This window comes from Pipra filicauda, unplaced genomic scaffold (assembly GCF_003945595.2).
Source record: "Pipra filicauda isolate LSUMZ 115617 unplaced genomic scaffold, ASM394559v2 scaffold188_size1440453_pilon, whole genome shotgun sequence".
NCBI classification, from domain to species: domain Eukaryota; kingdom Metazoa; phylum Chordata; class Aves; order Passeriformes; family Pipridae; genus Pipra; species Pipra filicauda.
This window is the reverse complement of record NW_024104296.1, coordinates 998,338-1,025,926: the sequence shown is the minus strand read 5'-3', so window position 1 is coordinate 1,025,926 and position 27,589 is coordinate 998,338. Positions and strand designations below refer to the sequence as shown.

The following is a 27,589-nucleotide window of genomic DNA, read 5'->3' as shown; positions in this document are numbered from 1 at the left end:
CTGGCAGACACTTAGCATTAGGGTCCTTTAAGAGTCAAGGAATACAGAGATTTTTAGGGTCTTTGGCCTACTTTGGACTGTAAAGAGTTATTGGTCCAGAAAAGTGAGAAATAAAACTTGACTTCCATAGTTCGCAGGAGGATTAACTATGATTGCTTTCTCAGCCTGGAGAAATAAAAATACCAGATGGCTGATGAGACTTCTATAGGCTCGTTGTGGGATAAGTTGTTGCATACACATAGATAAGTTTTGTGAAGCCTTCCATGTAATGTGCATAGGAAGGCACTCGGAACTGCAGGATAAACAGAGCAAACATGGCCTTTGGGAAATGAAATGGGAGAGGCAGCCACATGACATCCTCGTTAGTGATTTGTTTATGTCTCATTGGAAAATGCTCAGAGACCGTGATGAGGGATGTGCTATAATGAACCAAAATGGAATAGAGTAGGAGTAGTTCCTCCCAAATGAAGTAATGAAAATAAGTCACTGCGGTCCTGTCCTGCACCTTGTAACGTGTGTGAATCCTCCTGGCTGTGTAGGAGACAGGAAAAGTACGGCCATTCATGTCTTTGTGTCTGTCCTTCAGCCTCTGGAAATGCAGAGGCTGCTTGAGAAGTGTAGATGGCTCCGTCAGGATGTTGCAGTTCTTTAGGCAGCTTTGGAAATCTTTTCTAGCCTATGCTTGTTCAGGATTTACCCATCAAAAATGTCATTGCTATTAGACTGGTGATGTTTCTTCTCATTTGCACTGGCCTCCCTATGGTGGAAGCACAATCCAGTGTAATCTTTATTCTGTCTTTGCTGATCCAAATCAAGCTAATTTAGTCAAAAAAGCTGTATGTGCAGAGAGCAACTGTAGATTGTTGCCATCAGCAGAAAGTGTTCCCTTTTCTTCATCACTAAATCACAAGGAAACTCCAGAAGAGAGAGAGACCTTTCAGTACAGAGTATTTGAGGGCATAGAAAGACCAGAAAAAAGCAGCCTATACCACAAAGCTTCCCCATGCTTATGCAATGGGGACATTCAATAACATCAGGCAAATTTTGGCTCAAGTAACTTATCAAGAGGAAGCTCTGGGAATATTAAAACATCATGAAATTGTTTTCAACTTCACTTAAGAAACAACTAAAAAAAAAAAGGAAGAATAACTGCAAGAAGAGCTGACTGAATAAGCCTTCATTCAGCTCAAAAAGTGCTCTGTGCAAGAGAACTGAGGATCACAAAAACGTGCCTCTGTTCAGCATTCGTTGGTGTTTAGGAGAGTCACAGGGAGCACATTGAGCAATCCCTACAGTAAATACTGCTTAACACTTTATAAAAACATGGCTTTGCTTGCTTATAATGCTAGTAAAAGTCTCTCATTTAGGCTGATGTTTCCCATGCCCACTGTCTGCCTCAGACTCAAAATTTGGACGAAGTGTGGCTCAGCTGTATTAAAAGCATCATCAGGGAAAGAAATGTGTGTTCCCCACCACTAAGAAAAAAAAAAAAACTTCACTAGTTTTACTGCAACTTCCAATTATTATTAAAATATTTGATTAGCAGCATTCATCTTTGCTGTCATGATTAAGAAGGTATAAATTGTCTTTTTCTTCTAAACATCACTGTAGTTTAGGAAGCACAGGCCCACCATAGCACTTTTCCTTTTGCAGATCTGTGCCCCAGATGATGTGGTCTATACAGAATTTCCAGAATCTTGCTCCCCATCACCCACCCAAGGCCATGGGTTTGCCAGCAGCTGCTCTGATCAGAGGGCTCCCATTCACTGACAGAGATCTTCTTCACTTGTTTTCCTGCTAGTATTTCTGAGCTGGTGGTGCCAACTGGTTTCTGAAGCCAGCTTGGGGTGCCTACTAATCTCTTGCCTGAGCTAATTTAATTCACTGTCCTCCAGGTTTTTTTGCTTGCTTGTATTTTTGCAGTTCATTTCTTACAAGGTTTGTGAGTTGAATGTGCGCCTTGTGAGGCCTGGGATCATCAAAAGCCCTTGGTGGTAAACAAAATGCAGGATTTGTGATTTCCTGCAGAGACAGGAGAGCAGAATAGAGGTTTTGGGACCTTGTAACCTGCTTCTTTCAGTGTTGGTGAAGTGTTGGACTGAGATTTGTGATGCTCATGAAAAGTTCAGCCATTCTGTTAATCGACACGTGTTAGTGCCAGAATGTCAGTGTGCTCAAAACTGACTATCTAAAACACTGATCTGTGGGATCAGTTTGCAATAGCTAAGTTGTTTCAAAATTAAAATATTCTTCTATTTTCAGTAAAAAATCCCAACTCAATTTCAAGACCCTAAATTAAGATATCAAGATCAGCTTCAGGATCACAGAGCTCTGAGTGACCTGGTCAAGTGAAAGGTGGCCCTGGTTGGAAATAGATGATACCTAAGGTCCCTTCTGACACAAATCATTCTATGTTTCCATGATTATCATTATGGAGGGTTGCTCCTTATTAGACAAGTCCTTGGTTAAATAGATCCAATCTGGAATATCCACCATTCAGATAGTGTTGGCTGCTTCTGTATCACTTCGAGATCTGAGGAACCATTTCTTTTTTGTTTCTTTCCCAGGCAGCTTTCAGGACTTGTGGATGATTAAGGTCTCTTGCAGTGCTTTTTCTTTTTTGGTCAAGATGTTGCAGAAATGTGCAACATTAGTGCCACTTAAGGCACTAATTCGCAAGTTCCCAGCAGGAACCTCGTCCAGCTGGAATCCCCTGTCTGTCACAACTCCCAGACCCTCATGGGGGGCTTTACATTTCATTCCTCCTTTCAGACAAAATTAAAGAGAATAATTGCAAACATTGCTCTTAGGAAGTTTGTGCTTTCCCTGAGGTGTCCACCAAACAGACACGTGTCTGTGTGTTCCAGATTGGCTTATTCTGGGATGAAGCTTCATTTTTACTTCTTGGATATATTTCATACATTTCTTGGGCACCTTGTGCTCTTTCAAATCATTCCATGATGTTCATAGCTGCTCCCAGTCTAATATCTGTGATTCAGATTAGCATGCCTTTTTACACATTTTTCCTCCTCCATCCAAATCATTAATGAAACTGTTCAATAAGGCAGAATCTGGTGTAATTCCCTGTAGACTCCCAGTAAACACCTCCAACCCTACTCAATAGCAGATTGTCTTTTATCATTAAGCTTGTTTATGTCCATTTAACCAGCTTTCAGTCTTTGGTTCGTGTAGAAGTTTCTGCATTCTGAATTATTACTTCAGAACACAATTCTGGCTTAAAAGTCCATCAGGTGATTAAAAAAAAAAATTAGGAAAAAATTATTTAGCTAATTAGCCCTTATTAAATAGTCTTGTTAAATTCAACCAAAAAAAGGTTCTTACAAAGCCCTTTCTGACTGTCAGAAGTTGAACATCAGATTTTCAGTGTCTTAGCTGAGAGGATCATAGAGTAATGCCATCCCTTCTCCTTTCCCCTCCCCAGCCTTCAGCCTTGTAGGATATCTTCTGTTGGTTTTGCTTTAATGATTGTTCCAAACATGACAATTTTTATACTCTATAGTATCAATAAGGCAGGAGTGTATCAGCACTGGAAGATGGGCAGAAGATGCTATTCTGTGCTGGCAGCCTTTGGAATGACTGAAATGCCTCTTGATTTAGAAACACCTTTTTTAAAGTAGTCCGTATCGATCAACTGCTATTTTGTTTTCTCTTTTTATTTATTTGCATTGTTTCCCTGAACATACCCGATGATTTGGGTCAAGCCCTGCTGACTGAGCTGGAAGGGCTCAGTGCTCCTGCAGGCCGGGCCTTTTTGTTCAGTTCTTCAGATAAATGTCTAGATGTGAAATTTGGGAAGGGAGGGTGTGAGCATGTGAGAAGTTAATTGTGGTCATTATGCCTGTCAGGGCCACCACAAGTGTAACAGGTTAGGAGGCAGAAGGAGAAGAGGGGACAAGAAGTCAGGGACAGACAACCAGACACACATTCCCCATAGCATCTGCTGCCTTTGGGAATAGATATTTTATTGTGTGTCACACTGCTCTCAGTTCTGCTGTTCTCCTGCGTGCAGTGAATGCTCTTCCCTTGAGACTTCCATCTTGATTTCTCATGGGTTGTATGTCTGGTGCCTAAAATACATGCGAGTGTAGAAGTAACTTTGCTTCCAAACCCTGTTTGTAGACTTTTTTTTTTTCCTTTCGTAGCACATTGTGTATGTAAGAAACAGAAACCATTTGTAAAAAGAATACATGACAGTAACATAGTTTACTCTTGTATTCAGTATGTGGGAACATGTTGGTGGCTACTCCAGGCTTAGGGTCACAGAGAAAATGCTTAAGAATGTGCAACCAACCCCTAAAGCTCATAGCAAACCTCCCATTCAATTCACTGGGGCTTGTATGATACCCCCTGTCAGTGCTGCCAAGGGATGTTTTGTCTGGCACAGGTTGCCCAGAGAAGCTGTGGCTGCCCCATCCCTGGAAGTGTCCAAGGCCAGGTTGGATGGAGCTCTGAGCAACCTGGGCTAGTGGAAGGTGCCCCTGACCATGGCAGGGGGTTGGAATGAGATGGGCTTTAAGGTCCCAGACCATTCTATGATTCTCTCTCTGTTTCTATGCTTTGAACACTCTTTCTGGTCTTAAAACAGCCTTGTTTTGGTGTTTGTGTCAGTGTAAACATGTTAAATTTCCTTTATTGGTGTGGAAATGTCAGTTTACTGTTGTGTCATAGTAAGGAAGTATTCGAGTTGGTTGGTTCACTAGTGGTGAAGAGTTTTTATTGTAGCCTCTGAGGGATTTGGTATTTCCCTCTGTGGTGAGAAAGAGACAAACAGCTGAGAAGTGACAGCTTCCAGTTTGGGATGGGGACTTTGAGTCCCTCTAGCAGGACAAAAGTGTTCATTTGATCATGTGTTCAGACACCTGGCTCTTTTCTCGGGAACTGGCTTCAAAATAAGGGGAGAAATCCAAAGAGCTTTTAGGACACTAAAACAAATTTTCCGTGCATTAAATTGAGTAACTGGTTTTGGGGGACTTTAAAATAATCACTGGTTCTCTTGCAATGGTACTTGATTTCTTTATGAGAAATTATAAAAATAATGGATTTTCCAGTTTACAAATATGTATGGAAGTTTCTGAAAATTTTCAGAATTAATGTGAGAAAGGGATCTGGAGCTGCTGGTGACCACACCAACACACAAAAGTCAAAGGATCATTAAAAAAAAACCAAACAGCAAACAGAGAAATTTCAAGTGCTTGTCACAAATTGAATGAAAAATCATTTGTGATTCTTACTGTGCAAAAGTTTAACTTAAAATATTTGAAAGTTAAAACCTGAAATACTTTCTTTTTTGTAATTATTTATAGGACAAAAGGGAAATGAGTCAATCTTCTGGCACAGTGACCATCCTGGAATGTAGTCATAATAATTTTCTGTATTTTGTTTTATCCTCAGTTATTTATAGCTAACCTGCCACTTTGCATCTAACATTCCACCTCTACAGACACAAACCCATTTGTAGCAAGGGTTGTGAGACAGCTGTAGAGGACATGAGTTAATACCTGGAGTTAGTTAATTTTTGTGGTCAGGAATAGTAGTTTGTGAAATGGAATCACCATCACCTGAACAATAATGGTGCTTTAAAATGTGTTTTTTTGCAAGTAGAAAAACATTCAAAATGTTGAGGTTTTCACTGAACAGAAACTCAGAAGCGTTTTTATTTCATATATAAAATATAATTCAGAATTACAGTGGGAATGAAAATCAAATTATAGGAATGAAATTAATCTACACAGTTGTAAGAACTAAGTAAAAGATAATAATTGCATAGCAAAAAACAGAAGAGAGACATCCTTTTGTGTTCTTAAATACTGTTGAAAGCATTCTGTTGAATTGATTTAAACAAACATGAATCATTCTATTTAAGAATTTGGGCTTTGGAAAATAAGTGACCTTTTCTGGAGAGGAGATTTTTTTGGAGGTAACGCCACATGAGAGATGGAAGCTTATAAAAGGGGAAATTGGTGTGGATCCTATTCCTGCTTTAGGTCCAACAGGGCCTGGCTGGTCCTGGTTGGTCCCAGATCTTTAGTTTTGGGCATCTGTGTGGAGAGATGACACTTGAACATGAGGCTGTGGAGGAATTAGTGATAATGGGCTAATGGAGAAGTGGCTGGATAAGTTGGAAAGGGGATATGAGGCTGTCAAGGACTGTAGGGGTGTATAGGACAACAGGGAAGGGTGGGGGAAGCAACAGTATTTGAGAAGGAAGCTTGACCTGCAAACCAGTGCTGTGGCAAAGGAAACATTTGAGTTTTTTTCAGATATCTGTTCTAGGCTAGATTCTTCCAAGGGGTAAATTCTTCCTAAAACTCTTATTGAAACCTTGTAGAATATCCAATTGCTGTTGCCATGATATCATAGAATCTCAGAATGATTTGGGTTGGAAGGGACCTTAAGGATCATCTCTTTCCAACACTTCTGCCATGGTCAGGGATGTCACCCACTATCCCAGGTTGCCCAGAGCCCAATCCAGCCTGGCCCTGAACACTTCCAGGGATGGGGCAGCCACAGCTTCTCTGGGCAACCTGTGCCAGGGCCTCCCCACCCTCTGAGTAAAAAATTTCTTCCTCACATCAAATCTAAATCTCTCTTTTTTTAGTTTAAAACCACTCCCCTTTGTCCTGTCACTGTCTGCTCATGCAAAAAGTCACTCTTTCATTTTAAACTCCCTTTAAGTACTGAAAGGCTACAGTGAGGTCTCCCTGGAGTCCTCTCTTCTCCAGGCTGAATAACCCCAGCTCTCTCAGCCTTATCAATAGTCAGTGTGCTGACTGAGATTCCTAGAGGTTGTCCATGCTTGCAACAGCTTGGGAAAAGGATTTTTGCTTCTGTCACTGAATAAGTTTGGGTGACATGATGCAGAAAGGCAAAGTACCAAGTGCTGAGGTGTGCTGAGGTACACTGAGGGTGTGTTGGTGAATTATCTACGGTCTGACTTCCAGTGTTTTTCAAATATGTTTGTTATTATAAATTGCACAGTGAATTCCTTAGGCAAACCTATTTCTGCTCCAGAGTTATTACAGATTACTAAGAGGAACTAGTCTTTTAAAGTGTTTATTGTTCATTGTTCACTGTTTGCCCTGAATGTCACATCAGTCACCCGGTACCATTTCTACTTCCTGACCTGATAACTTTCAAGCCCAAAGGAGCTTTTAAGAAAGCTGCATATCATGATTCCCAGTATAAATATTTGTGCAAATACATGTCTAAATGCAAGTACTAACAAAGTGCTCTCTTGCTGAGGTCATGATTCTCAACAAAAATTTGCCTGAGTGTTCACAGATGTTAAATGAAAGGGCAGCAGCTTCCAATTTAAGCCAGTTTGTGATTTGCTAGCTAAGGTAGAATTTCTTTGCAGGTTTTGTGGGGTCTGGTGTGTTTTTGATTTTTTTTCGTTGTTTTTAATATGGACCACCCGGTTAGATTATGGGTTACTCTGAGATTAGACTTCAGAGAGGTTGCTGGTAGTGGGGAGGCAAGGTGTGCTTTTCACACCCATACTAAAAGTTGATGAAATTAAAGAAGCAATAGATCCTCACTAGGAGCAAGAGAAACTTGTGTGTGCAGGTCGACATGGTGTGAAGTTGTGCATCAGATCGCCACTGGATGTCACTGTTGCTTGGCAGTTGGGAAATAAGAACATCATGTCTGCAATATGTTCTTTCCTTTAGCAGTTACCTTTTCCAGAAGTCTTACTGTGGCGTTGCACTGAAGTGAGGAGCATAGCTTTATTCTTGTGGCCAAGGAAAGGTAGTAAAGTTCCCATTACTGCAGAAACTGGGTAGCTGAGGACGGTCCTCCTGTGTTGGGATGTGTAAATAGTACTGGAAGGTTCTTAATAACTGAGATCTTTCATGTAGCAGCAATAAAGAAGGCATTAAAAGTCCTTTAAGAATCACTATTTTTCGGTACCTACTACTATAACATACTAATAGTAAAGTAAGATTTAGTTTTATAGTCTCTTCTGAGTTTTCTGTCATATCTCTTATTTATCTCTTCATTTCTTCTCAGGAAATGCCATTGATTTTGTAGTCCAGAATGCAATGTCAGAGTCCCACGGGGGCAGACCCAGTGCATCAAAGGTTGCCATAGTCATCGTGTCGGGGAGGTCAGAAGACTCCGTGGAGGCTGCTGCTCTTTCTGCAAGACTCAACAGTAAATCTCCTTTCACTGTCACTAGTTTTAAATAGGGTTGTTGCTTTTTAAGTAATGTGCTATAACAAAAGATGGAAAATTAAGACACTGGTATGTTCATGTAAGTTCTGGCCTTACTGTGCACGATGTTCCAGTAAGAAACAGATCTGAACAAAATGTGCCTGATGAAGATGCCTTTGAGTTACTGGTAAATTCAGTACCAATCTGCAGTTTAAGCTGAACAGCTTCCACGGGCTTCACACATTAGTGGTATTTCATTTTCCAAAGTATTATGGATAGACGTGGATGACAGGAATGTATCTGATATTATAAATTCAGTACTGTTGCAGGGCAGTGATCCTTGAAAGGTTCACTGTAATAATAATAATAATAATAATAGTAATAATAGTAATAATAGTAATAATAATAAGAATTGGAGGTTTTGCTCAGATTCTGCACTGACCTGTACAGGAATATACTTCTGCTATCAGTGTGTGCTGCATGATGGTTTTTCAAGTTTTCTGTCTGTTCTTTCTGACCTCAGCCTCCTCAGGTGTTCAGCTGAGGAACTTTGACTTACTTTGAAGGTTGCTTTGGGAGCCATTGAATAAGGTGTGGACTACATAGCAACTATCGAGTGTTATTTTTAATTAAATGGTTTGAAAATAATCCAATTGCCATGTAACTGAAGAAAGAAAGCAATATATTGAGACTTTTTGCATTATAAAAAAAGTGAAGATGTTTTCGTTAAGTCTGCAGCTGCATTTTGTTGACCATGCATGATCTTACTATGCTTGAGATTAACAGAGCTCATCCTAGTTAATGCTGTGATTAGAGCATTACCATTTCAGCCCTTAGTTGCCTTTAGCCAATGTGGAGGGAATTATGCAAGGAATACGTTACAATTAACTGTTGGAGAAAAACTTTTCTCAGTTCTTTTTCAATTTTCTTTTTAAGAAGCAAATGAAAAAAAGCCCCATAGAATCATGCAATCATTTATGTTTGAAAAACCCTTCCAGATCATCAAGTCCAACTGTTACCCCAGCACTGCCAAGGCCACTACTACGCCGTGTCCCCAAGTGCCACATCTACATGCCTTTTAAATACTTCCAGCGATGATGACTCCACCACTCCCATGAGCAAAGGTCTCCTTCTCCTGTGCATTGCCTAATTAAAACCTTTTTCTTCTCTTTTCCTAGGGGTATCCCTTTTTCCAATTGGTGTTGGGAACAGTTATGATGAAGAGCAACTAAGGACTTTGGCTGGGCCATCTGCTGCTACCAGAATCATGAAGCTCCAGAATTTCGAAGATTTATCCACTATGATCACATTGAATAGCGAATTTATCAAAAAAGTGTGCATGGGTAAGTCCAATAGTTGTGGCTGCATGACTGGAGCAAAACACAAAAATGGAAATGCCCAAACCAGAATGACTTTTCTCACTGTAGAAGTCAACCCAGTGTTCTTTCGCTAGTGTTTTACCAACAGTCATCACAAGTGTTAACCTAGACCACTATCATCACTTCCATGTGAAACAAAACCCGAGCCTTTAAAGCGTGTAGTCAGTTGGTATTCCAATCAGCCAACTTCCAGCAAGGTTTTTAGAACTGCTTGGGCCTGAACTTTTGAGATGTCACCTTCTTAATAATCGGGACTGGTCATCAACTGAAGGACAGCTCAAGCTGTCATGACTGAATGGGACATGCTTCAGGAATGTTAGTTGTGAGTACAGATTTCAAATTGCGTATTTTTCAGACATGATGAGTATGTCTACAAGAAATTCAGCCCAAGTAGAAGAAAAAAGAAGAATAATTAATTAACTTTTCCAGGAAAACCAATACTGGGAAAGAAGCGTAAAATATTTTAAACAAATATTAATTTGTTTATACATGAAAATACTCCTCCTCTAAGGAACCTTGATTCAACACTGACCAGTATTTTACTACTTTTGCCTCCTTGATCTGTGTGTATATAGATATTTATTACACATATTGTTATTTCTATTCCAATAGCATCTTTGTGTTCTCACCACAAACTACTGTCTCATAGTGTTAGCCATTGCACAGGTTTTTACCAGCATTACAAGGGCTTAGTTACATCTCCTTTACAATAAGTGGACTTTTTTGCAGAGCCAAGTACCACTGAGAATGAGGAAGTTGCAGAGCGTTCACAGTCCAGCTTGGAGATATCCGATCGTTCTCCGCCGGGATCACTTCTGGCATTTTACAATCTCTCCAGAGCATCAAACAGCTGCCATTTTCTAGATTTAAACAGCTGCCATTTTCTTTCTTTTCTTTTAATATAAGCTTTTAAAGATGCATTTCCTCTCTTCACACTGTAAAATACGTGATTTTTCTTGCTGTAAATTACGTTGATCCAAGATATAGGATGGGGAGCAGGAATTTGGAACCAGTAACTATTTTCTTATTGCAATCTGTGCTATAACCTATTAGTACTAGAGGTGAGAGCTTTGTATTTTTATGAAAGCTTTTCTAACAGCTCAAAAAAACTTGAATCATAGATATCCAATCTTCAACACCTCAATTTGAAAAATTATAGCTCTTCCTTTTGCTGTTGGTAAAGCCTTTGCTGTGGGGTGGAAAATTATAGTCTTATTTTTTGGTGGGGATTTATTTTCTTGTTTGGATTTTTTTGTTTGTTTTAAGTTTCTTACAATCTGTAAAGCATAATTTTCCCCTCCAGACTCACACAGTTGGATTTCTTGTACGGAGGGAGTCTTGCCTTATGTATGGAAGTGTACCAAAAATAATACTATTAAAAAGGTTTAAAAGATTTCCTAAATGCTTTCAAAATACATTACTTGTCCTGGAAAAGACAGAGCACATAGTGAATATAAGATAGCATAGTATAATATTCTAGAAAGAGTTTGCTAGTCAGTGTTTTAATTTCCTAGACGTGTGGTTATCACGTTGTCATGCCATAGTACCTATATGAGATTGCTTCCCATATATCTCTAGGTGTGTAGTGAGAGCACATAAACATAGAAACTGCAATTCAGTGGGTGCCCTGTGACCATTTAACTGGTTCCATAAAAAAACTGCTCATCACAGTAATGCCTGAATGTAAGGAAGCTGAATTTGAGTGCTCTTATTGCAGCTATTTGCACATTTATGCTGTATTTGTCTGTTGGCATTTAATAGATGTGTGTGTAAATTCTCATCACCTGCTACTTCCTAGAAATATTCTCAGTTCCTCAAATGATTCAGAAGTAAGGCTGGACCTTCACTCAGAGTTAAAGTCAGGATTTTTTAAAGTACCATCTGGGTGGAGCTGTCAGTACCAGAAGTGCTGTAGAATTACAGCCCAGCTATTGCTCACAGGTTGTTTTGGGATCAGCGGTCATTGCAAAAGTAAGGAAATGGGAGCAGTAACAAAGTTTATACCTTCTGTGACTTACTCTTATACACTTTGTACAGAAACCTGCAGTCTTGAGGTAGGGATTCACACATTCTAACACACACAAATAAACTTACAGCCTAAATCATGTTTTTCAATAAGCACTCTGTGTTTTGGTGACTACCACTTAAAAGGCTGGGTGAGGGAGTGAGATGACTAAAATATGTCTTCTTCTCTTTCAGACCCTGTCAGAGAATGTATGGATGAGGATGGAAACAAAAAAAAAGTAAGTGTATTGCCTGGGTTGTCCATCTGGCTTTCAAGTTGCAAAGTCTGTGCAGGAGCATGAATATCTTCAGAGATAGCATGAAAAAAAAAAAGTAAGGGAAAATATTAAGAATTGTTTTTAGGAGGGAAACATTGCCTTTTGAAGTGGTGGGGTAACTTTGCACACAAAGGAGACACCTCATCTTGCAGTGTTGAATGCTACTGAAGGCAGTGCAGAACCAAAACTTGTGATAATGTGTGTCTTCCCTGACAATGAAAAATACATTTCCTTCTCCTGGTGAAAGAACTTCTGGGACAGCTAAACATGGCCAAAAAAAAGGTGCATGTGTAGGGGGAGGCAACATCATTGTGCATACCCTGTCCTTCTGCTAAAATTACAAATACTTTGTCCCTGTGGAAATCTTATAGGAAGATAATTATTGTGTGATAATTATCTCTTTAGGGGAAATAATCTCTTAAGTAATAGAAGCAAAGTTCTCTGTGTTCGTTCGTGGTAAAGCTCTTATTGATCCCGAGAAAATGCTCAGAAATGCCTCTAAACCTGTCTGATCTCTCAAAAGTGATCCAGGTCTAAGAAAGCAATGATCTAGATGTTATAAAAGGCTAAGTTTCTTCATCTCAGGTGGAACACCAAGGTTTTTGAGAGTATATGATCCTTCGTGCTTTTAAAAATATTAGCATAAGCTTGTGCCATGTTTTCTAGTAGGGATCAGTTATGAGCTCTAGTCTAGGATTTATCTTGAATTTCTAGTACCTTAAAAATATTCCTTTGATTTTTCCCTTGTGAAGACATGACTGTAAGGAAGGATATGGCTAATAAAGAAATGCTTATGAATTGTCTAGACACAGGAAATATGTCAAAACTGCCTTACAGGGCTGACCTCAGTCAGCTGGTGAGAACACAGAAAGGCTTTAGCTAAATCAGGCACTAATAATCTGGAGGCTTCGAGGCTGACAGCCTAAATAAGAAAAAAAAACAACCAACAAACAAAAAATAAATTTGAAAACCTTCTTTAGTTAAACCCAAAAAATAATCAGATTATTTGCATGTGTCCAGGACTCGGGGCTCCTAGAGCAGACACAGGTATGTGGAGATAGATGCTAGGAAGGCTAAACTTGAATTTCAGACATGTCAGGTTTCATTTTTTCGGTGATAAACTCAAAGCACAATTTCCGTTCTGGCTAAAATGCTCTTCGAGGAAAACAGGCCGGGCTCCAGTCCTTGGGAAAACAAGCCACACTTTCAAAGGGCAGCCTTTAGGGGGATTTTGTGTTACCTCTTCTGTCAGCCAGAAAAAAATAGGTGTTACAAGGCACTGTGGTGGCCACTGCCTTTTGGAACAGGCTGCTGAGCATCCCTGGGAGCCTCCAGGACACCGTGGGAGTGTCCCGGGGCAACATCCACACTCTGCAGCCTCTGCTGCCTCACTGGCAGGGAGGTGCCACTGTTCTGTTCCCCTCTTCCAGCAAATTCCACAAATCCACGGGGATGAAGAATCAAGGCTCTTCCCTAATTCAGAAAACACAGGCTTTTACACTGGATTCACAGTATTTCAGGGGTTACTCAGAGTTATTGCAGGAGGCTCAGTTCCCCAGGCGGGATGTCTGTCATGCACCTGGAGATTGTGGGAACTGATCTCGTGCAGTTGGCAAGGAAATCAGAGCACTCAGGATCAAAAATATCAGCCTAAATCCTATCAGTATCATGAACAACATGATTTGTTACTTTTTGTTTTTGGTTTTGTTATTACCTCTACCCTGGAAAGGACTGTTGAAGGAAGATTCATGACTAAGGTCATTGTTAGTAGCAGAAGGATAGCAGATCAAATGTGCTGGGACAGGCCAATATCCCATCCAGCCCCCTGTATTTTGTGACCAAAAATAGGAGCCAGGGGAGGAATGTAATTAAATATGTGTGAAAATTCCTTGAACTGTCCCAGCCTTGGACAATTTGTGTCTCAGGGACACCCTCAGGTGATAGTGACACATTTTTTTGTTAGATAGGGCTAGATAGTTTTCTCCTCCATGAATTTATTCAACCATTCTTTGAATCCACATAAGTTTTTAGTACTCATCAGATCCAGTGGCAGGGAGTTGCAGGAGTGCTAAATACAGGGTGTGCAAAGAGCCACTGGTTTCATATTTGAACTTGCCAGCTGACGGAATATCAGAACAATTATGGTAGATTAAGGTTTTTTGTTAATGTAGTTAATTTTCATCATTAGTCTGGTTATGATGGTTTTCAGCGGGCATAAAGATGATAATAAAAGTGTGGGTACTTGTCTTATAATAGTAGCATTTCATCATGAAGTGATCTTTGATCTTCTGCATTTCTAGTCTATGTATGGCAATAAAAACCACATTCCTAAACTAGCAGTGTCTGTACCATGGCTTTTCTCGTATAGCTCAGCTCTTGGCTTACAGAACAGACAAACAAACAAATAAACCCCTGACTAAATTAAAAGGTACCAGCTGAGAAAGCTGCTCGAGGTACATGTCTCTCCCTCCTGCAGATGCACAGCAAGGGAAGAGTGTACAAGTCCAGGTCTGTAGGTTCAGAGCTCCCTCAGAGAGGAAGTCTGAGGCTTCCTGCGGTGTCCTGGCAGGCTCACTGCTTTCAGCAGACATCCTTCACTGTTTAGAAACCCTTGATTTTCCTTCCCTTTCTGCCGTGTTTAACTCCTACGATTTCATATCAATTGGGATTTAGGCTTTCTTTGTCTTCAGAGTCCCTGCATCTTCCTCTGCACCAGGATTCTTGGCTTTTTTGTGATACTTCAACTGGTATTTTCATTTTACTGTGCTGTGCTTTGCTATTCTTGTCCAGCTCTTAGATGTTTTCCAATAGATGTCCTGTTAAGGAGTGAAATAAAAACAATTAAATATGTATGGAAGCCAGACTTGCACAGCTGTATTTGTACCCTTCCAGGTTCTCCTCTTCTAGTGAGTTGTAGGCGAGACAACTATAATTAAAAAACATTCTATTTCTTCCTATCTAGATACTTTTTCCATACTTAAAGCTCCTCTTGTCACTTTTTCACAGCTTCCTCTAGGCTCACAAGCCTGAAAAGTATTAAGCAACTTTCAGTTGCCTTCTCAAAGTCCTGAAACAGGTCCAGTAAATTAACTTGTATTTAATATGTAATTTTTTTATGGCTGCAAGTCTGACTGTTCTTGTTTAGACTTGATGGAATCACATAGCTCAGAGATACAGAGCAATACTTTCACAGTGTTATTCTCAGCTTGAACATTCAGTGACAAGACTCATCTGTGAATTATGGTTGTTATCTAGTTGTTTTAATCCTTTGCTCTTCTTTTTTATGGGAATGATGGTTAAAGTGAGAAGGACACGAGGGGAGATCACCTTCCCCCATAGCAATTTTTTCTTTCCCACGTGTTTCTGCTTGTGGATATCAAGAAATGTTAACCCAGTTCGTAGAACCAATGTCTCACTTGTGCTGGTGTTTCTGGACTCACCTCTGTAGAGATAGGTCTGGGAAGTGCTGTTTCCCACATTTGGGGATATTCTTGGGAATGCAGACCTCAGGGATGAACACTGTTTTGAAATTCATTGAGCCTATTTATGGAGTATAGAGTTCTGTGGGATTTGGGTCAGAGAGCTCAGCTTTTTGCAGATAGGAATCTTGAGATACTCCAGATTGTGACCACATCTATTTCTCTGTCATTTATTAGTATGTAATCCTGGTACCTTAAAATTTAGACTGGCCTTTAGAAACTAAGAGTATATTTTACATTTAATTTTTTAGTTTTACAAATCCACTACATTTATGCAATAACACTGATATGGTAAAGGAACAAATTCCCCTTGGGAAGGGAGGAACTGTTTTAAAATTTCAGAGTTTCGGATAAAATAATTACAATATTCCATGCCTTTCTAGCTTGGAACAAATATTGTTAATTCCTGCTGTGCCACGACCGTCTGTGGCTTATGAAGACTAAAGGCTTTGAAATTTAAAGCAAAGCTGAGGGCAATTCCTTGTTGACTCTGCTATCCACGCATGCTGTAGGATGGCAAGTGGTGGAGTATCAGACACTTCATTTTCTTGTAGCAGAGCATTTCCTGTTCAAGACTGTTACCTTTGGCTTGGAATTTCAGAGTCTGTTTCTTAGTGTTGCTAATTTCAACTTTCTAATTGTCATGGAGTCCTTATTACACTGCATTCCTTTATTTAGTTTTCCAAGGATAATTTGAGTCACAGTCACTGTACTTGTTAACTGTGGGGTTGTGGCACCAGCCAGGCTTTGTGTTTTCCTGCCCCCTGCCCATCTCTTCACTGTCGAATCTCCGTGTCTCCCTACCCAGCCTGGTGATAAATGGACATTACCAGACCAGTGCCACACTGTGACATGCTTTCCAGGAGATTACACAGTTCTGGAGAGCCACCACATTAACTGTGAGAGGATGGCAAAGCCGGTGTGTCACAGCAACCTCCCTGCTGTGAAGGTTGAAGAAACGTGTGGCTGCCGCTGGATGTGTCCCTGTGAGTATCTGTCTTTGCATGTGTTGCCTCTCCTTCCCCATCACTTGAAATGTTTTCTCAGAAATGTGATGCTGAGTGCAGCTGCTCAGCCGTTGTACACATCAGAGGTGGCTGGGATGGGAGGAATTGCTGTTTAATTGCTGTACAGTGATTAACCAGAATAACTAGGAGCATGACAGTTGCCCTGTTGCTGGAATGTCCAGCGCTGTTTGAAAGTTCAGGGCCGCCGTGAGCTTATTTTTTGCATTAGTGGATCTACAGTGTTTTATCAGAGAATCTCACACTCCATTTCCAAAGCTGTGTGTACTGGGAAGGAGGTTGTATGGAAGCAAACAGGAATTTACCTTGGCAGGCTGTAAGCAAGTGATTTATTCTTGCTTGGCCTCTGGGCTTGAGGGTTTGACCTGACCTCAATCACACACATGTATTATAGAAACACCAACAAAAATGCTCCCTTTCTCCATATAATCTCACACTCTGTGTGATTGGTGCCTTGGCTGGGATGACAGGAACAGAAATTAAGTGTACCCACTCACACTTAGGTACAGAGATGCAGCCCTGAGGCTGGTGACCAGTTCATTAAAAAGAAAATAGCTTACATCTTAAGCAATAAGATTGCTTTTTGAAAGTAAGTCACAACCCTATATATAACTTGTCTTCATAAAGTATAATCTGAATTTAAAATATCCTCTCCCGAACTGGCTGATTTAAGAACAATTTATTCCAAATACTGCTTAAAATAACTAAGCTGGTAGCTGGATTTTGATCCCTGAACTGTTATACACACAAAATTTTTACACCCCAAGTTTTAGCATTTCCTAAAAGTGCGTTTGATTATCCAAACCCTTTAAATCTAACCTTTCTGTTTTGATATAAATATTTCAGAAAGGTAGAAAGGCTTCAGTTAGATAGTCTTAAGTATTTTATAATGTTTGAAAGATTATTCTTATGTTACCTACCCATCTTTAATAATTTTCTTGATCCTTACTACATACATAGGATCAACATGAAGGCATTACTTTAGGCATGCAAAATGTGCCTTTATAAAAAATTTCTGAAAAGCTGAAATGAAAATTATCATTTGCACAGTTAGCTGATTATCAGGAAAAGACCTATGGTTCACTTGAGATTGTTGGTATTTAACAAGAGCTAACAACTCCTTATGAATTTAATAAGCCACAATACCCAAATATTTTTTTTCCTAAGATGGTGCAGAATGTGAGGGGAAAAATAGTAAATTTTCATATGTTATAGAAGAAGAGAATTAAAAAAAACCAACGCCACCTAGGTGATTAAAGAACTCCTGGGTCAAGGCCCCTTCTTTTAATGACAACTTAGTGCAACCAGGGTGATGCTGGGTCAACTAAAGCAACATTCATAGCAGGTGGAAAGGCTGATTTTGATGCTGTGTGTGCTGAAGTCAGAGCCAAAACCCACAGCAGAATCACGGCAATGCATCTTAAATTGACTTGTGATTCGCTTATTTAGAGAGCTAAAACATGCTTTCAAGTGATGGCTTGACAGTGTGGGTGATGTGACAAATGGTTTTGTAAAGAGGAAGTACTTGAAAAAGAGTTCTTATGTTGTTTAAAAGTTCAGAGAATAGTTCAGGAGTTACACTATAAAGGTGTAACTAGACTATCAAGGTGTAACTAAAGGTATAACTTGCTGAACTAGTTGCAAGCTTTATAGTTTTATAGTAACGTGATTTGCAGTGTGTGACTCATGAGTATTGTGTGCTCTTGGGCTACTTTAAAATAAATTGCATTAATGCATTTTGTGCTACAGAATACCTATGAGAATTTTGAAAGGATTCCCATTATCCTTAGAATTTTTTTTAGATGTCCACGAATAAATAAAGGTTGCAAAACATGGTTTTATAGCTTTTTTTATAAACATTGTTGTTTATATATGAACTTAATAAGCAGATACAGTAAAATGCCTGAGAATGCTCCAGTGCTCTGAAAGGGATGTATCTCTTGACAACTCAGTGCCCAACAGTACACAAGATAGACTGGCTTCCCTCCCTCCTCTGAGTTGTTTGCTGTTTTTCCTGGGAAATTAAGTTTGAAGGTCATTGATTAGGAAACAGATTATTCTCAGATCTCAATTAGAAGCCAAGTACTGAATTATTAACAATGATAATTTTCTTCCTTACATGTTTTGCTGGCATTGCTTTTATTGTCCTTATTATCTTTAGGCAAGAGATTTGAAAACATAGGAGCCAGAAGCATCAGGTTTTGTTTTGGTATTCTTGAGATTATAATTCTCCTTGTTTTCTAGTTTGTGAAGACAAGGAGGTGTTTACAACCTAATGACTAGAACACTGAGCTGTCAGCTGACCATTGGTTTATCCTGTGCATATTATTTCTCTTGCTTTTTTCCTGTTTCCAATTGGGAAAAAAAAAGTCCCCAGGTATTAACTTGGGACATATGTTTGATAGGAGTGAAATAGTGTTATTTGGTTTCAAATGTAATACTACACAGAATTAAATAGAATGCCACAGTTAAGATACAATGCAAAAATTATAAAATTGTGTTATGGTCTTTCTACAAATATGGAAGGGATTTTCCCTGTTTTATTTTTCATATAATATCTATTACTAAATCATATTCAATGTGAGCAAATTTCAGGCAAAGGGATTTTCTATGGGTTTATCTAAATCTCTTGTAATAGTAATTGTTCCGGACAAAGATATTTCAAAAAACACCACGTGTGATGAAGTATTTACCAAAATTTCTTGTCAATGATGTGCTGCATCATTTGCAATTCATTACTTTCCTCGCCTTCCCAATTAATTGGTTCCACATGCCCATAATGATTGTGGAGAAATAGCCTTAATTTAAACTAAAGCAAATGCCTATATGGCTTTCTTTGGTGGTTGTTGTTTATTTGCAGGTGTCTGTATGGGAAGTTCATCTCGACACATTGTCACCTTTGATGGGCTGAATTTTAAGCTGGCTGGCAATTGCTCCTACACCTTGTTTCAAGACACGCAACACGATGTTGAAGTTCTCCTCCATGAAGGACCCTGCAGAGCAGCACCAAAGATGAACTGCATGGACTCCATGGAAGTGAAACATCGCGGTGTTTCTGTTCAGCTCTTCAGTAACATGGCAGTAAGCTAAACACAATGAACTGCTCTGTGCATTGGCTGCTCATGCTATAGAATCCAGGTTATGAGGACAATTTTTTCCCTTTATCTAATTTCTGAACCTTTTCAGCCTATTTTTAGGCTTCTGAGCAAATGCCTCTTTTCCTTTTCATGATACAATCGATGTTCACATAACGAGCCAGACACGTTTTTCCTCTTGTTCTCCACGTTGTGCTGGTGTGACAATGTCAAGAACGTGGGGTTTGGCAGCATCTCCCTGACATTTCATCCAGAAAGGCAGGGATTATAGACAGGACATCGTGCACTGTGATTCTCCTCTTTTGGCAGAGGTCCTTTATACAATGTTTTTGTTTGGTGAGTGGGAGAGCACTCTGCTCCTCACAAAGCTGTGAATGACTGGCTCACTGAAGAGAGTTGGTTTTTACCTTGTGTGGTTGGGCCTCAGCGTCAGAAGAAAGAACATCTTAGTATGCATTACAACAGTTTTATGGGCAGAGAAGTATTCGAACCCAATATGACCCATTTTTCAATCTCTGGGTCCTCAGACATAACTTGTCTAACTTGCAAAGATGATCACTTCTGACTCATGTAGCAAAATAGGGTGGACCTAAACACCTACACCCAGTTCTGCATGTTGATGGACAACCTTGACTTTTCACTGAGGTATTGATAATCAGGGCCTGTAGGCATTATTTGAACTTCATGGCATGAGATTGCTACTCTGTCAATACTTGATGCTCAAGGAGTGCACTTATAGGGGAAAATGTTGAAAGAGTTGTTCATATAATTCACAAAATGAAGGTCAAGTACTTCTGTAGGTTTTCATACTCAATAGAAAATTTCAGCAAAATTGATTCTTATATCCAGATTCAGTTGGACCTTCAAGTACTTGTGAAGTCAAAATGTGCTTCAACTGTAAATTTTGGTTGATTTTTAACTGCTTGCTAAAACTGATGTGATGACCTTGCCTTTTTTGAAAACAGGTGACTGTTAATGGTGAAAGGGTTCGTATCCCCTACTCTAACTCTTTGTTTGGAGTCACTGTCTATGGAGCAGTAATCCATGAAATCCAGTTCTTCCATCTTGGACATAATCTCACATTTACTCCAATAAACAATGAATTTCTTCTTAAACTTAATTCAAAGAGCTTTTCTTCAGGAACAAAAGGCCTTTGTGGTAAGTTTCAAAGGTAGTAGTTTTAACAGCTCCCCACTTGGGCTCGAGCTTCTATTTATTTTATTGTAACTTGTGTGGCTTTGAAGCTGTAAACTCTGTGGCTGAACTGATCCCCCACTGTTGAGGGAGCACTGCGAATCTGTGTAGTTTTTTCTACTATGGCCAGCAGTGTAACAGCTCACTGACCACTGACTCCCAGTAATGCCTTAGACAGGTAAGACTGCTCTCGTGTTTTTCTTAGTCATATTTTCAAGGAGATTGGTGGCTTTTTTTGCGTGAGGGTTTAACTTTAGATTGTTGCATATATGTTTATGAGAGGCATGACTTATGCTTGCAGGGAAGGTGAAATGTTTGAGAGGGGGACTACTACCTGGGAGAATTAATTCTATGGTATCCTCAATTATATAATCTATGGTACAGCTTAAACCTCTGTGGCATAAACTGCACCTCAATTAAAAATGAAATGGGAATGGAGACCATTTTTGTGCCTCTTATTTATAATAGGAATGATAAGGAATATAACTGTCCAATTCTAGACCCTTCAATTTAGGAAGGATAGTGAGGGGCTGGAGCGTGTCCAAAGAAGGGCAACAAGGCTGGTGAAGGGACTGGAGCACAAGTCCTATAGGGAGCAGCTGAGGGAGCTGGGGGGGCTCAACCTGGAAAAGAGGAGGCTCAGGGGAGACCTCATCATTCTCTACAACTACCTGAAAGGAGGTTGTAGCCATGTGGGGGTTGGTGTCTTTTCCCAGGAACCAGCAGTTGGACAAGAGGGTGGAGTCTTCAGCTGCACCAGGGGAGGTTTAGGTTGGACATTAGGAAGAAATTCTTTACAGAGAGAGTGATTGGACATTGGAATTGGCTGCCCAGGGAGGTGGTGGAGTCACCATCCCTGGAGGTGTTCCAGAAGAGGCTGGATGTGGCACTTGGTGCCATGGTCTGGGTGACAAGGTGGTGTTGGGTCAAAGGTTGGACTCGATGATCTCAGAGATCTTTTCCAACCTAGCTGATTCTGTGATTCTATGATCATTCATTCCTCTCCCCCTTGGTAGCCACTGAGCCGCCCCAACCAGTGTCATCTGTCCTGTCCCTGTTTTCTCCAGGTTTATTTTATTGCTGACTGTATTCAGACTTTTCCTTCTCCTTTTACTCACCCTCCTACAGGGGTGTGTGACCAGAACCACGTCAACGACTTCACGTTACGCAATGGCTCTGTCACTCCTGACAGCAGTGTGTTTATCCAAGACTGGACAGTGGAAGAGCCAGGGAAGGTCTGTGAGATCCGGAGGGAAGACAGGTGCTCTGAGCACGCCACGAGCCTCTGCCACCTCCTGCTCTCCGATCGGTTTGTGGAGTGCCACAGGATAATCTCCCCCAACATGTTCTACGAGGCCTGCATGGAGAACAGCTGCTATGAGGACGAAGCCTGTGAGATGATAACTTCCTATGCTCACCTCTGCAGGGAGCACGACGTCTGCGTGCACTGGAGAACACCCGAGATCTGTCGTAAGGGTTTTACTCTGCGTTAAAACTGGTGTAGAAATCGTCTTACTGTGTGATGGGGGTGACAGTGACTGTCTTGTCAGTGTAATATTGATTTTTGAAGGCTTTGCAACAGGGCAGAAGTTCCAGATCACGTTTATCGTACATGTCATATTGCAGATCAAATAACTGGTTTGTCATCCACTGAGCTGCATATTGTGGAGAAAGTTGGTAGGCTGCTAACTAGTAAAATGCAAGGCTAGAGAGATAAAAATACTGTGAAAGCTGTGCGCAGGTACACACAACTGTGTGACAGTACCTGACTCTGCAGCCACTGAAGCATCATGGGGCCAGGTTTGGGCTGAGAGCCTGCTCTCATTATGCCTGTTTTAGTAGCAGATGTCCTTGCTTTGATACAGACATTGGAGGGTCTGAGGTGGCCATGGAAACTCATACTTTGGACTAGTGGAACTGCTTCCCATACCTGTGCATAATGACACGCAATAAGACTTTTCTTTGTAGTTGGTTCATAAAATTCCTTCCATTTCAACCAAAGCCTAAACTTTTGAGAATGTGATGGAAGAGCCAGTGAGATTTTAAGTTTCTGCTACAGGGAGAAACTGGGAAAGGCCACTCTCTGTGGTGTCATTTCTTGCCAGGACATGCCATGCTACGCTGTTTGAACCAGCTGTAATTTGCTCTGAAGATGCTGTTCTCTTTCTGCCTGTGTGTTGCTTGTGTTTCGGAAGTGAAAAGTTTGTGCTGTGAGAAGGGAGCATAGCAGGATGTGAGTCCTGTAAATCACCCAGAACCCAATCAAGACTAGCAAGACAAGCATGCTAAGTGCCAAATTCAAACAGTTGTTGCTTTGTATGCCTACTGTCCTAAGTTCTTATAGACAAGTGCTTCTGCTTTATCTTCCTGTTTCTTCTCCTCTCACTGTCTGCAGTGATGGCACTGGACATTCAGATATTCACTCAATAGTTCTGGTTCATATGAGTATCTCAGATGTATATGTATGAAGGTATTTTCTTTCCCAGCCACCTCCTCATTACTCTGTCTTGATTGTCCTAGTTGGTTTTCACATCTCCTGCCTCTCTAATTTAGTTGGTTCTTGTTGCTTTGCTTTCTTTCCCTCTTTCTGCCCAGGTACTTTCCATTTCAGAACTGGAGAACCAGGATCCTAATGGCATGATATAATAAAAAATCACTCCATGTTCTGCTTTTGTTCAGGTTTTAAACTCAGACTGAGGGAATTATAGGATAGGAAGTCAAGAATGTGAATTTGGTCTGAACCTCCAGTTAATTTTTAAAATATCTTTCAGGAATAATAGGATATTGAACACAGTCTGTTTGGAGTATAGTCCTAGAAAGCAGAGAGAGAATGTTGCCAGCCTATATCCAAATTTAGTGCTTCAGTCAGACTTTGCAAATTGTAACATCCAAAGCTGGATGTCAATGGATTACCTTAATAACTCTCTGCATTTTTCAAATTCCCCTCTGGTGCCACAGTGTGTATAGGGATAGACAAAGAGTTGCTCATTTTAACACTAGTTGCATAAAAGTCTTTAGAGTCTTAACAACAGCATCATCATCTTCCTTCAAGCACATGCCTGTGTGCAATTGCCAAAATAAAACTGCCAACATTTGGTTTATACAGATTACATTAATGACTAAATAGTACAGCTTAATCACTCTACCAAAACATGTTTAATAGCAATGGCTTGGTTCTGGGTTACCTTGCTTCCTTCTCCCCAGTCCAGTGAGTCCCTGTCATTCTTTTAGCATTTGATCTGGGGTTTTGTCATGCCATATTGGGACATTCCAAGCAGTACAAGACCTTTCTGACTGCTCTGCCTGCATAGGTGAATATACTCTCTGGAATTCAAATATATTCAGCCTGGAAAAGAGAAGGCTTCAGGGTGACCTAATTCTGGCCTCCCAGTACCTGAAGGGAGCCCACAAGAAAGATGGTGAATGGCTTCAAACTGACAGAGAGTAGGGTTAGATGGATATTAGGAAGAAATTCTTCCCTGGGAGGGTGGTGAGGCCCTGGCACAGGTTGCCCAGAGAAGCTGTGGCTGCTCCATCCCTGGAAGTGTCCAAGGCCAGGTTGGATGGGGCTCTGAGCAACCTGGGATAGTGGAAGGTGTCCCTGCCCATGGCAGGGATTTGGAACTGGATGAGCTTTAAAGTTCCTCTCAGCTCCCAGCATTCTATGATTCTATGAAATAATTGGATTAAACATGACTTGAAGGAGGAAAGGGTTAATATTAAATACATTACTTTTCTGTTTCCTTTGGCTGCTAAGTAGGGTGTGTGTAGATAGTTCAGCTGATGAACATTTATTTGGCATCTCAGGTCTTCATTCAGTAATTTTCGTTCAGTGTTTTTTGTCAGGGGACTGAAAAAAAGTTTTATAAACCTCACAGCAGTCACAGACTGGGAAATAAGAAACACTTTTCCTAATTGAAGCTGTAGAGAAAAATAAAGTAGGCTTGAGGGAGTACACAATATGGAAGCTGCATCCATAGGTTTCTTGAATAACTGGAACCTTAATTTTGTGTTTGCTTATAGAGACAATAGTCCCAGTGTTGTGAATGCACCAGTAAAAATTTTAGAAGGACTTAGAGGTGAATGCACATTTCCTTAATTCAGCTAATTCTGTTAATGTGGCAATTCAGTTAAAAAGAAACAGAAATCTAGCAGGTGCGCTTTTGAAGTACCAAAATGGTTTTCAGCTTTCTTTAGTTTCCCGGGAACACTGTGGCCTATCAAGTTGTTTAAAAAAAAAAAAATCAAAAATTTATTCAATGTTTTAGTCTGTCCTGGATGTTTTCTAATCATGCAGTTATCAGTGCTTCTCTAATACACATAAAAGTGGTTCTAAATTCTTATGTCTCTGACCCAGTGTTGAAAACAAAGTTAGGCAGGATGAGTTGGATGAGCAACTCATCCAAGCCATTGCATCATTGTCAGAGTAAGTCATGTGTTGTTTATTCATGTGGTTTGGTGTAACAGAGGCAAATGCCTTCCATCACTTTCCACTGTGGATTTTGTTAGTTTTAAAAAATGTATTTTCCAGGATGTTAGTGTCTGCAAAGGCTGATGCCCTTCTAAAATCCAAAGAATTCTAAAGAAAACTTGAATGGAAAGATTGATCTGTGTTTCAGATCTCTTTAGATAAAGGTGGTTGGTTTTTTTTCTGTCTTCCTCAGCAATGAAATGTGCCGCATACTTGACATATGATCACTGCCACAGAGCCTGCGTGAAGAGCTGTGAGAACAGTACCACAGACAGTGTCTGCAAGGATTATCCCACAGAAGGCTGCTTCTGTCCAGAGGGACAGGTGATTTTTGGTGACAACTGTGTTAGTGAAGAAGTCTGCACACAGTGTGTCACTGAAGATGGCACACGCCACCAGGTAGCTACATACGTGGCAACTTACCTTTGTGAGTGGTTGGGGTTTGTACTTTCACAAGTAAATCTGTCCTATAAGTCTAATCCCCGTTGGATGCTTTATCTTCTAGCTCAGTTCCTCATAACCGGCCGGCTGTCAGCCCCTTGTAGCTCCCCTACTGTGAAATTGGCCGGGATGGATATAAAATTCGCAGCTGGGACTGTACAGACCTGGAAAGGCATGACAAATCCATGTGGAGGGAGGTCTGGAGGAAAGAGTGGAGGGATGGCATAACCCCCATTCAGCAGGCTTTTACCTGTAATGACAATTTAACCATAAATCTGGAACCCTTACTTATAATGTGCTGTGTTGTCTTGGCCAAGTTTACTGAACTCCTCAGGAGGGGCAGCAGAGGGGCAGGCACTGATCTCTGCTCTGTGAGCAGGGACAGGACCCAAGGGAACGGCTGGAGCTGTGTCAGGGGAGGGTTATGTTGGATATTGGGAAAAGGTTCCTCCCCCAGAGGGTGGTTGGGCACTGAACAGACTCCCCAGGGCAGTGATCACAGCACCAAGGCTGTCAGAGCTCAAGGAGTGTTTGGACAATGCTCTCAGGCACAGGGTGGGATTGTTGGGGTGTCTGTGCAGGGCCAGGAGTGGGACTCGATGATCCCTGTGGGTCCTTTCCAACTCAGGATATTCTATGATTCTACAAAATATTTTCAGTATTGATGGGGAGCAGTGAGAACAAGGCAACCTTATGTCAAGTCACAGTGGTCTATATCCTTTTTTTTTTTTTATGAGAATTATTCCTTTGATGAAATTCATCATTTTAGTTCTTCTGAAAATCCACTTTGCTCAGCTAAGTCAGCCCTCTCCATGTCAGTGTGGGACTGGGAAGACCTATGGGTGCTGTTGATTCCAGCATCAAACAGAGTGTGTGACAGCTCCTCCCTGTGTCCCCTGTTCCAGGTAACAGGGGTGGTTCCTCTTCACCCCCAACTACTCAGCTCAGGGAGTTTGCACATAAATCAGCCAGTCCTCTGAAACCTACATTTTTGTTACAAGATATGAAGAAGGGACTCTATTTTCAGTGTTTTATGGGTTTTAGATTCTTAATGAGATTTTTGGATTTTTTTCATGCCCACCAAACCTTTGTGTTTGTTGTCAATGGCAAAATAGTTTTTCTAACTTAGATCTTCCGTAAATAACAGAAACCTCTGTGTGTGGATATTTATTCTTTAAGTAAAAAGGTAGACTACAAAAAGCTAAATGAATGTATGTATTCTGAATAACTTCATTTTACACATGCAAATTTAGACACACATTTCATTCAGAAAGAATGATGTATTATGAATATTTACGGTTAAGCTGAAAGGAAGCAGTGACTGAAACATCTCTTTTAAATACTTGTTTGCATCGATTAACATAATGAAAAAAACATCAAACTTGACAGAGTGAACACCTTTCTTTAGGTGGTAGGGTACCATCAGGGGATGCAGTTGACTTAGTGAGGCAAGTGTTCCAGGCCAGAGCTGTGCTGATGCAGCCCCATGTCACAGAATCCCAGAGTGGGTCAGGTTGGAAAGGGTCACAGTAGGTCATCTGGTCCCACCTCCCTGCTCCAGCAGGGTCATCCCAGAGCACATGGCACAGGATTATGTCCAGACCGCTCTGGAATATCTCCAGGGAGGGAGACTCCACACCCTCTCTGGGCAATCTGTTCAGTGCTCGGTCACTGCACAGCAAAGAAGTTCTTCCCATGTCCAGCTGGAACTTCCTGGGCATCAGTTCCTGCCCGTGGCCTCTTGTGCCATTGCTGGGCACCCCCGAGCAGAGCCTGGTCCATCCTCTGCCCCCTCCCTGCAGACACTGACACACATGGATGAGGTCCCCTCTCAGTGTCTCCTCTGGAGGCTGAACAGCCCCAGCTCCCTCAGCCTTTCCTCCCCAGGGAGATGCTCCAGTCCCTGAATCATCTCTGCAGCCTCTGCTGGACCCGCTCCAGGAGCTCCATGTTCCTCCTGTCCTGAGGAGCCCAGGACTGGACACAGCACTCCAGATGTGCCTCACCAGGGCTGAGTGGAGGGGCAGGATCACTCCCCTTGACTTGCA

The 27,589-nt window shown here is 40.9% G+C and overlaps 1 protein-coding gene across 1 annotated transcript in view; it reads left to right on the top strand.

Moving 5' to 3' along the window:
* Positions 1 to 27,589, top strand: part of VWF (von Willebrand factor) — a 132,666-nt gene that overhangs the window by 74,758 nt on the left and 30,319 nt on the right. The window contains exons 31-38 of the mRNA XM_027733254.2: positions 8,032 to 8,175; positions 9,354 to 9,518; positions 11,754 to 11,797; positions 16,124 to 16,301; positions 19,201 to 19,421; positions 20,401 to 20,593; positions 21,758 to 22,099; positions 25,294 to 25,499. Coding sequence (XP_027589055.2) covers positions 8,032 to 8,175; positions 9,354 to 9,518; positions 11,754 to 11,797; positions 16,124 to 16,301; positions 19,201 to 19,421; positions 20,401 to 20,593; positions 21,758 to 22,099; positions 25,294 to 25,499 — 1,493 coding nt within the window. The remainder of the gene's footprint in view (positions 1 to 8,031; positions 8,176 to 9,353; positions 9,519 to 11,753; positions 11,798 to 16,123; positions 16,302 to 19,200; positions 19,422 to 20,400; positions 20,594 to 21,757; positions 22,100 to 25,293; positions 25,500 to 27,589) is intronic.